At 48.5% G+C, this 10946-nt stretch overlaps 1 protein-coding gene across 1 annotated transcript in view; it reads left to right on the top strand.

Annotated features, from left to right (window-relative positions):
• Positions 1-1828: 1828 nt before the first annotated feature.
• Positions 1829-10946, top strand: part of TMEM163 (transmembrane protein 163) — a 311155-nt gene continuing 302037 nt past the window's right edge. The window contains exons 1-2 of the mRNA XM_066346321.1: positions 1829-2188; positions 7654-7773. Of these exons, the coding sequence (XP_066202418.1) occupies positions 1987-2188; positions 7654-7773 (322 nt within the window). The 5' untranslated portion in view covers positions 1829-1986. The remainder of the gene's footprint in view (positions 2189-7653; positions 7774-10946) is intronic.

The following is a 10946-nucleotide window of genomic DNA, read 5'->3' as shown; positions in this document are numbered from 1 at the left end:
GAATACAGAGCCTGCCAGTCTACATTGTGGAGGGTAGTTAGGTAATGTAATGAGAATGACAAAGGTGGGCCTGGAACAATCTGCATCAGAATTTGTGTTTGTTTGTGTGTGTGAGAAATTCACATGAAGATTTCCATCCAGATTTCAGATCTCCGTAACGGGAATTTCAAAGCAAGAGGAGGCATCACATTTAAACAAACAAACAAACAAACAAAAAGCTTCCCAGGTGTTTTTAGAAAGGGGAGTGAGTTTTAAAAAGTACTGACGCCTAGATCCCAGACCAGACCAATTCCACCACCTATGATATGGGATCTCTAGGAGTGGGAGAGCTCTGAATATTTTTGTTCTTAAACTCCCCAGGTGGTTCTAATGTTTGGGAGCCACTGACAGAGGGACCAAACGAGAAAACCTGAAGGAAAAAACGTTGTGTGGGAGAGAGCAAGGAGGTAAGGTTTCTGCACGGGTCTGTGTCTGTCTACAAACACCCACAGGCAGGTAGGCAGCTATACCTCCAGACAGAACAAAACCTGGGAGGTAGAATTTTTCACCCCCCCCCCCCCAAGTAATCACAGCCTTTTTCTTTCTTTTCGTTCTTTGTTGTTAAAGAAATTAGTGGTAAAAAAGGTAGAGTGAGTCGGTCAAGGTCAACTCAGATCTTGTCATTCCAACCCAACATCCTAACATGAAATGAAACCCTCTTCCTATTTCTAGCGATGTTTCCATTGGAACACAAAGGCATTTAAATCCCACTCCGATTTCACAGACAAAAAGATAATGGGAAAGGAAACTGGTTATTCCACATAAATAAAGAGATAGATAAATAAATAAAACCAGGATGCCTACCCCCCAAAGAAGGCGGCCTTTAAATAAAGAATTGGCATTTTAGAGTTCATTAAATTTAAACACGAAATCTAAATTTTAAAGTTCCATTTGAAAATGAAATCTAGACTCTATAGTTTGGATGATGATACCATTAAATCCAAGATAAACCTGTAAATGGCGGGTCCGCCTCTAAACCTCTGGGGCTCCTAGGGAGCGGGCGGGGCGGACCAGGTCGCCGCCACGCTGCGGAGACCCGGGGACCGCGCAAGGGTGCTAGGTCCGCGCGGTTCGGCTGCTCACAGTCGGCCGCGCCGGCCAGCCGGCCAGAAGCTTCGAGTTCTGGAGAACCAGAGCGACTTGAATGTTCAGAGTGGAAATCGCGATCTGGTGGGGACCTGGCTGGGACAAAGGCCTAGGGATAGTCTTCTCGGGATCCAAACATCTTCCAGAGCGCCAGTGGTCCCAAGGACACTTCGGTCCCTTAAGTCGGTGCTGAAGAGAACACTGGGAGGGCGATCAAAGCTTCTAGAGGAGGTCGGGGACAGACGGGCTTGGGGGCACGTACACCTCGTTTTCTCGGGATGGGCGGCGAGGATGGCAGCCCAGGCGGAGCCTCCGCACAGCCCCCGAAGCCCGTGCAGCCCTGAAAGAGAAAGATGCTATATTAGGACGCTGCCCAAGAGGGGCCGCTGGCTTCCCGGACGGCAGAGGAACCCAAGCCCGAGGGGGTTCCCCTGCGGGCACCATCGCGCAGCGCGGGTGCGGCGGGTCTCCCGCGACACCCTTACCCGGCCCGGCCGGTGCCGCCCGGCGCCGCAGCAGTTCCCTGGAGTCTCCAGGCGACGGGCCCCGCCGAATCCCTCTCTCCACAAGGGTCCGGGTGCGCGGGTTCCGGCGCCGGGGCCTCGGGGCGGGTCCCTGCAGCCAGCACCTGCCCTCGGGGGCGGAGCGCGGCGGCGACGACGCGGCCCCCGCCGCCCGCCGCGCGGCGCCCCCGCGCCCCCGCCCCCCGGCCGGCGCACCTCCAGTCCTCCGTGCCCGTTAGCCCTGCCTCTTGGCGCTGTCCGTCGGTCCCTCCGCCCGCTCCAAGCCGCGGCGCCTGGCGCTTCTGACTCGAGTCCCCGCTGCCCTCGTCGCCGCCGTTGCGATCCGCCGCCCCGCGCCATGGAGACGGCCGCGGGCTGCGAGCGCCGCAGCTCTCCGGGCCCCGCCGTCCCGCCGCCGCCGCCGCCCCGGGGCCACGCGCCCTTGGCCGCAGGCCCCGGCCCGCTGAGCTCCCCGGTGCGCGAGCCGCCGCAGCCCGACGAAGGGCAGCAGCTGCGGATCAGCCAGAGCGGCCAGTTCAGCGACGGGCTGGAAGATCGAGGTGAGCGCGCCCCGCCCGGTGCTTCGACCCCGGCCCGGCCCCTGCCCCGCGCCTCCGCACTCCCGCGCGGGGTGGGCGCGGATAGGGACTGCCCGGTGGCGGCGCGGAGGCAGAGCGGCAGCCTCACCTCTCGCGGCCGGCGCCGCCTCGGGACTGGGAACCGGCTGCCTCCCGGGGAAGCCCGCAGGGGCCCGCGCCCTCCTCTCAGCCAGCGCCGCCGCAGCCCCTGCGCCTCCGGCGCCCACTAGAAAAGTTTGCCGGAGGCGGTTTTTGCTTTCTGGGCCGAGCGCTCCAGAGGGGCCGCGGTCCCCGCTCAGCTGGGAGGGACCAGGGCTCTGTGCGTCCTCCTTCCCGAGTCCCCTCCGACCTACAGCGGCTGCGGGGTAACTTCCCTTTGCGGGGTTAGCCCTGAGGAGTTCCTCGGCGGCCGCGGGCCGCCCGCCCCGGCGAAGGGAAGTCCGGCGGCCTCCAGCCTCCAGATACAGGGGATCCACTTAACAGGGGTGGAGGCGGGTCTGATGGTGAGGGCGCAGGACTGGGACACCTGGGCTTGGGCCACCAATCTCATCTGGATGAATGCTGATGAAACCTGGCGGTTCCCAGAGCACACGGCCCCACCCCCTTCAGAATCGCTCCCAGGACAGTGGCCTGGAACCTCGCAAACGTCCCTTCTCCAGGAGACCAAACCCTGTCTTCCGACCGGTAGCGGAGCGATAGCCGACTCTCCTTTGAGTTGCCCGCAGTAAACCCCGGAGACTCCCTGCCTATCCCCGTGTCTCTCTCCTACCTCCCCTTTTCCCTCCCTCCCTCGTTTCCTTTCCGCTCGAAGCCTTGCTCTTGGCCACGTTTATATCTTTTCTGCTTCCTGCTGAATCCAAATCCTGATGGGCCCCCTCAAAAAGATCAGTGGTTTTGCTAAAACCGGTGAGTGGCCGAAGCGGGATTCTTGCAAACCATACCTTTCAGGGGGAGCCGGCGCATCGCCACTTCCACCCCCTTTACTTGGGCGCCTTATTTTTTTTGTTGGCCGTGGCGGATCTTTATATTTTAGTCTTAGCAGGTTTCTGTCCTATTCTTAGTATCTCCTGTACATTTTTATTCCCGTTTAGTGTGCAGATGCACGATCTCTTCTTCTCTCTTAGAAAAATTTAAACCGTAAGCCTGTGAAAGAGAATGACATGGAAACGGCAGTTCCCTGAGAATCGGCAGGGAGCTAGGCGAGACTTGGAGCCACTCCAGTTGCAACAGAGTTGGGCACCTGGGTTGCGGTTTCTCACATAACTGGCCGTCATTTTACAGTTGATGATTGGTGACCTCACAAGCACCCAACAAGACCTGTCCATTTTATTATTCGTGGTGTCCATTACCTTTCCCTTTGCAAGTAATGTTGTAGCATATAAAAATTTGGTATTGAAGAAAGACAGAACCCTGGGCTGAGCTTATTTTTTGTAGCATTGCAGGTCATCTGTAAGAGCAAAAAAAACCCTGCTAGGGTGAGTTAATATTTAGATTCATTTTGTAGCTCATACTCAAGTGTAAAAAGCCCATCTGAATTCATAGTTAAGGTTTTTTTTTCCATTGGTCTACTGAATTTCATTTTCCATTATATTATAATATGAAAGCGTTCACTGTTCATAAACTCACTTTGTGAAAGCTTTGCATACCACACACAGCCTCTCTGTTAGGAGGAACCCTTTCCCCCAAAGAACCCAGTGCTGGGTGGCTTTGAAAGCTGAAAGTGTGCCATTCTTTTGTTTATTCCTGATACCAAAGTTTCTGATGTATGCGTCACCTTTATTAAATAAACCAGAAGCTTACCTGGGGAGGTTTATTAGGTATTCTGTGTCTGTTATTTTTCTTCATGGAGATGCCTTTTCCCATATTGATTGTTGTATACCTTGGGAATGGTTCCAGCGCTGCTGCCTTCCTTCTGATGGCGAGAGGATTTGGGGGAAGAAGCCTTAGCAGTTACTGCTGTGAGTCTCTCCATCATGCCTGGCTTGCTTGCTTGCTTCTAGGCCTAAATACCTATAGGGCCTGTGAGGGTTGGGTACCCTGGATGTGTACCTCTGTTTGGCTTTCTCTCTTGTCCTAATTTCTTCTGAACTCTCAGGACCCTGTTGCAGACTGCTTCTGACTCTGATCAAAGGCTCACTTTATAATCTTTTGCTTTGGGAATTCAAAGGTATTTTTCTCTTAGTGATATGGGCCTAGCTAGCTCATAATGTCAATAACTGCAATGTCATCTGGCTGAGCCTGGTGATTCAGGGAGCAAGAGCTCTGTGGTCCAAGACCTTTAGGGACTAAACACACAAAATATAGGCCACATTTGTCTGAGGTGTTTTCACCTTCTCCCCTTTATTACCTACTCTCCTTTCCACAAGTGTTTTCCCATTCTGCTTCAAGACTTAGGGCCCAGCCTAGCCTTGAGTGTTATATGCATTTCCCACTACCTTCCCATCTAATGAATATTCCTCTTCAGAGAATCCAAGCATGATTTTTTAGGAGAAGCAATTAGAACTAATTCATACTAGCATGGAAATGCCTGGTAGCTTCAACCTCTCCACCTTAAATAATAAGGTATCAGTCCTTCATTAATACAAGCTTTATGCTGCCTGGCCCAAACTACAAATAAGTGAAATTTGAGTGAGATTAGATGTTTAGATATAGAGGCCAACTATCTGAGGCCTGCCTTAGCTTCTGTTGGCTGTGCTGCCTTTCTCCTACCTTGGAAGCACAGCTTCTTGAAAACTTTAGAAGGTCTCACCACATCTGCATGGCTTGTGCATGTATATTCAGACAACATGGGAGCAGAGATAGAGGTACCTGTGCAGGCTGTTTATGAGCTGGGTTTTCGTAGGTACTTATACTCCATTTCCTTTGAGGAGTGGAAAGTTTGCATTCTTGATATTGGCTGTATTTTTAGAGAGGAAAACTAGTAGGAAATAACAAAGGTTGAATAGAGATGGGAAAGTTCCTCCTGCCATGGACAGTCTTCTCATTGCATTCACTGCAGTGTTTTAATTTAGAATCTCACGGGGGAGGCACACAAAGGACCAGATCTGGGTTGGGACCACCAGTCCTACTCGTGAGAGGACCCAGGTGCCTCCCCTTCGCAGGCAGTCTAGCCTCTGTGGTCTGTGATCCCAAACCCCTTCAAAGGAGTGCTGGCCCACGGAGGGGTGAAGTATGTAGACTGGTCTGTGTAGTCAATCATATCACTGGAAACAACTGACTTTGGAAGGAAACCTGCTATGTGGCAGAATGGAAAAAGCAGATCATCCTGTTTCTCTTAGAAAATTAAATCTACTTCTAAAAGGAACCTTGTTTTCCCCCCAATAGATAAAACTCTTGAGATTGTTACAGTCACAGTACCCAGCAAATGAACTGCATATTTGAGTAAGGACTTAACTGTTATAGTATCACTGCTGAAAATCAATTTACCAAGATGAAAGGAAGATTTTTATATCATTTGGGAAAGGGGAAAGAAATTATTGGGAGTGTGTGGGACCTACTTATTCTAGGTTCTGGCTTTAACTGGACACAAGTAGATTATAGCCGAGAATTTGAATAGGGTGTCTTCAGCAGCTAGAGAAGGTGTAGACAAAGGGACAGAAAGAAGTAGACAGGGATTTGAATTTGAAATCTCTTGTACCTAGGGCAGAATTTGACAAGAGAAGTTTCCCTTCCAAGTGCATTCATTTATTAAGGAAGCTTTGGGGAGATTTTCACAGTGAGGTCATGGAGATGGTGCTTAAACCTACCGTTAGCAATCTTATCTATCATTTGGACCTGTGTAAGTCTACAGATTTCATTATTTAAAAATTGCTAAGCCATAAACTGGGCTCACTAAGTAACCTTCTCGATATTTCCTCTTGCTTTGTTCAGAACTTGTTCAGAGTGCTTGAGTCTGGGTAGTAAATAGAACTGAGAAGTTTTACCAGGGCCCTTGCTATAATTTTTGAACAGGACATAGCTTTTGGCAACCAGAGGCTTAGTGTGGTGCCCAGTTGGTCTAATAAGACAGTCAGTGCCTTTTACATGATGCGTAGGTGCTTTGTCAGACACTGTGCAATAATTTACAAATGGTCCCTGAGCTTTGACGACCAATTTGTTCATCTATGGAGCTGTTGTGATGAGCTGCCCCACCCGTGAAAGGTGTAGGATAAGCTCCTTTCAGGTAGAATGCTTGGCTGAGAATTTGGTTCTATTTGCAACAGAGAGATGCTATATGTGATCTGCTTTCAAAGGAGAAAAAAATGTAAATTGGGATCATACTGAAGATGATCGATAACCCAAGGCAGTTGAAGCTTGGGCATTGCCTGGGAGTCATGAATTTCTGTTGTCAAGGACTCTCAACATTGAAAGCCTAGAAGACAAAAATCAAACTTTCTTACACATGGCCTATCTGGAAAGCTACTTATACTTTTAGCAAATTTACCCCCAGTTTAATATTCTCTTTTTTTTTCTTCAATTGCAAGTGAGAGAGAGGGAGATAGATTCCTGCATGTGCCCTGTCCTGAATCCACCCAGTGACTACCATCTGGAGCCAATATTCTGCCCATCTGTGGCCATGCTCGCAACCGAGCTATTTTTAGCACCTGAGGCAGAGCCTCCACAGAACCATCCTCAGCACCTGGGCCAATGTGCTCAAACCAATCGAGCCATGGCTGTAGGAAGAGAAGAGAAAGAGTGAAGGAGGGTGGGGGAGGGTGGAGAAGCAGATGGTCACTTCTCCTGTGTGGGAATCTAACCTGGGACACCCACATGCCTGGTGACGCTCTACCACTGAGCCAACTGTCCAGGGCCCAGTTTAATTTTCTAAGAATGTTCTGACATAAGCCTCATACAAAGGGATAGATACTATGGAGAGAAAGATGAGAGAAGAAAATATGACATGTTGGCTTTTGGTGGTGGTGGTTAAAGAGAAATGGTCCTTTGCCTGCTAACTGTCATGAGGGAGCAGTGAGGGCATTTGTATTCCATGACTCATTGCTTTGGGCAAAACCCAGCCCACCATTTGGGACCTTGCAGGTGGATTAATGCAAATCAGTGCCCACAGCTGAGGAGCCTGAATGGCTAACTAAATGTGGGCTATTCATGTTGTTTTCCAACCAAAAGGGTGTTAGAAGGAGCAGCACCTGTGTGAGCCAAGCTAGTGAACCCGGGGGCAGGGCGGATGGGTGAGTTCATAAAGCAGGTCAGGGAGTGGTGGGGTCTGCAGGGTCCTTATAAAGAAGACAGCTGCTGCTATCCTTCTGGAACACATGCTAGATATTGCCAGGGCCTCTGATCTTTTCAAGAGACTCTGGGCCGGAAAGCCTGATTTCCATGTGAACTTTCCTAATTGTTAAACCACATCTCAGCCCAAGGGCTGTCAGTTTTCCTTGGATAAGAAAGTGTGGCTCTGGCTGTGGGTTTCTTAATGAGGAAACACCTAACTTCTTGTTGCCTTGTTTTGCCAGGCTTACTAGAAAGCAGCACTCGACTAAAACCTCACGAAGCCCAGAACTACAGGAAGAAGGCATTGTGGGTCTCCTGGTTCTCCATCATTGTGACGCTGGCCCTGGCGGTGGCTGCCTTCAGTGAGTACCGGAGTCTCGCCCGTCAGCGTGTGCCCAGGTGGCCTGTTTCATTCTCGGACTCCTGTGGGGTGCACTTTTGCTTTTAGCTGACTGTTATTGATGAGTGAATTTTTTTTTTGATAGTTGGATAGTCAGGGTACTTATGAATTAGTACAATGACTTCTCTCCTTTGAGGAGGGAAGGAGTGGTTAAGAAGAAATGGAGGGCCTGACCAGACCAGGTGGTGGCTCAGTGGATAGAGTGTTGGACTGGGATGCAGAGGACCCAGATTCGAGACCCCGAGGTCGCCAGCTTGAGCGTGCGCTCATCTGGTTTGAGCAAAAAGCTCACCAGCTTGCACCCAAGGTCACTGGCTCCAGCAAGGGGTTACTCGGTCTGCTGAAAGGCCCGCAGTCAAGGCACATATGAGAAAGCAGTCAGTGAACAACTAAGGTGTCACAACAAAAAACTGATGATTGATGCTTCTCATTTCTCTCCATTCCCTGTCTGTCTGTCCGTCCCTGTCTATCCCTCTCTCTGACTCTGTCTCTGTAAAACGTAAATAAAAAAATAAAATAAAATAAAAATTAAAAAAAAAAAGAAGAAATGGAGGGCGGTGCTTGGGAGGCGTGGCTCTCACCTGTGAGTGCGTTTGTGGAAGTCTACTCCACTGCCAGCTGAACAGTGGAAGTATTCTCCTGGTGGATGCCTGCAGCCTGGGCTGACAGGACGAATGTATGTTCTTGAGATTCATATTTTGAGCCCAATGCAATCCGATGAGTGAGATGTTGTAGTACATTTTCTCCTTTCCCCAGGTTGTATCTGTGTAAGGTTCAGAATAAAATCACGGGCACCTATTTTTTATGAAAGAAAAGTAAAGGGGTCCTCTTTCAAGTTTTCAGTGGCTACAGAAACAAAAACATTACAATCAAGAAAAACTAAGGCAATGGATCACTTTGCACCTACGGGTTATCCCATTTGGCGGGTTATTAAGCCCTCTGACATGCGTTTTCTCAGCTCACATTTGCAGCTTATGGAAATGCCCACGTGCTGTTTATTCTTATTGGTGATGCAACAATTCACAAGCTTACGCTGTGGCATTCAGCTTCAGCTTGGTAGAAACCAGGGTTTTTTAGTGCTGGGGGAAAACAGGAATGCATTTTGTGATTAGGTTATTGCCTTAATAAAAGATCTATAATTTAAGTGGTAAGTATATAAAGTGTCATATGTGACAACCTTCAGGGTAGGAGAGAAAAGGACTGTGCCTGCTGGAAGACAGGACTCTGTGTTGTTTAAAATTCTATCCTGCACAGTTCGATCTGCTGCTTGAAGTTGATGTTGGCTCCTAGGAGGGAATATTAGAATTTGACCAAAGCTCCTGGCAAAATTAGGCATATATTACTTTAAGCAATTTATATTGGAAACATTGTATTGTATTTTGGCTCACAAAAAAAAGCTAAACATTTAGAAGCAGAGGGTAATGCATCTTAGGGTATCAACATTTAGCAGTGAGCCAGAAATCTAATCAAGAGGAATTATAATTCCTGAAAATAGCTGCTGCTTCCTCTCCTCTTTTTATCCTGAAACAAGAATAATAAGCCCGTTGGATCTCCCCGGAGGATAATTTGGTTGTGGTGGCTGTTGGTAGGCTCCCATCTGACACCGTAATTTACATATGTAAGGAAAGAGGCCAGGAATGAAGGGAGGTGGTTCACAAACAGAATAACAGTCATTCAGATGTGTCCCTGTGCCTAATAGAGTTCTTACCACTTTTATCATGTGGGGTGTTTAATGGAGACCTGAATGTGAAGAAATATTGAGATTGTCCTTCCTTTGGGAAAATAATACTAAATTCAGTGTACCTAATCTCATGATAGGGAAAAATTATGAGGAAATTTTGATTTCATATATTATGCCTGGCCAGTTGGATTATCTTGAAAATTTAATTTCCTTTAAAAGGAAAAGACTGCTGCCTAATGCACATGGAATTAGAATGTTGCTTTGTGAAAGAGTTTTTCTTTTTCTTTTTCAATCTTTTTTATCCCTTTGTTGTAGCAAGTTTTTGTCAACAAGGGTGCCCAGCCTAAGAAAAAGTCTTATAAGAATTTATTTGGAAAAAAGTATATTTGAATCAAAGTGATTGTAAGGTATTTTCCCCTCCGAGGAAGAAGGAAGGGCGTAGTCACCAAGTATGGATAAGCAAAAGCTTTATTTAGTACAGCACTTCTCAGAGGAGGTTCTCTGGTCCGGGAGACAGGGGTCAGAGAAGTTGCAGGGGGTGGGATCTGCCTGGGGATAATTTATAGCGTTGTTAAGGTGGTCGGGTTGATATGACCTGGCGAAATTTCATTGGCTGACGAACAGTCGTGCTTTTTCAAAAGGATCCTGGGAAGTTTCTTTTGGTGCGCACGGGTGTGGGCAGTTCCAGCCTAAGTTCCTGGGCCTGGTTCCTAACGTGACCTTTCCCCATTGCCAACCGACCTCACACTGATGACAGTAGCCAGGATGCAAAGTCTCAACGAATTGAGAAAATGCCTCAGAGAATGGCAGTTTTACAGCTTATTTTATACATTAGAATCAAAGAAGGCGGTATAAGGGGAGGGGCGATGAGATTCATTGGTGGAGATTAGGGAGGCCAGAGAAAGCGCAGTGGGGAGATCCTGGAGATTGGATAAAAGTAAAATGGAGAGGCACACATATTGTTGGGCACAGGTTAGTTACCATTTACACACGTAGAGGTGGTATGTGGACAAGAAGGTAACAATGAGGGGCTCTGTGGTCTTGTGCTGCTGTGCAGTGGGTGTCCCTGAGGGTATGGGAAAAGGGGATTACTCTGACATTTCAAAAGGTACGTTATCTTAGATGCAGAAGAGACAAGAGACAGATTCACTTGAGATAAAGCCTGATGTTTGTCAAGGAAGCTATGGGTTTAGGACTTGGTTACTGCCATGACTTGCTTTCATTTAGGAGTTTTTATCTTAATGTTACCATAAAACAACAAGACCTCGATCCTTGTCCTCTTGAGAGAAAGGATTCAGTCAAGAGACAAAGTGTGCAGCAAGTAAAGGAAGAATTTATTGGCCGTGTAGTAGGAAAGTCAGAGGAAAGGGGCCTTGGAGGCAGGTTCAGGGGCTTAGCCTGGGGCAAGCTGCTGCTGCTCACTGCTCCCCGATTGCAAGTCCTATGGGTCCCTT

This window comes from Saccopteryx leptura, chromosome 7 (genome assembly GCF_036850995.1).
Source record: "Saccopteryx leptura isolate mSacLep1 chromosome 7, mSacLep1_pri_phased_curated, whole genome shotgun sequence".
Classification (NCBI taxonomy): Eukaryota; Metazoa; Chordata; class Mammalia; order Chiroptera; family Emballonuridae; genus Saccopteryx; species Saccopteryx leptura.
The sequence above is the reverse complement of the archived record's forward strand: the minus strand, read 5'-3'. Positions and strand labels throughout refer to the sequence as shown.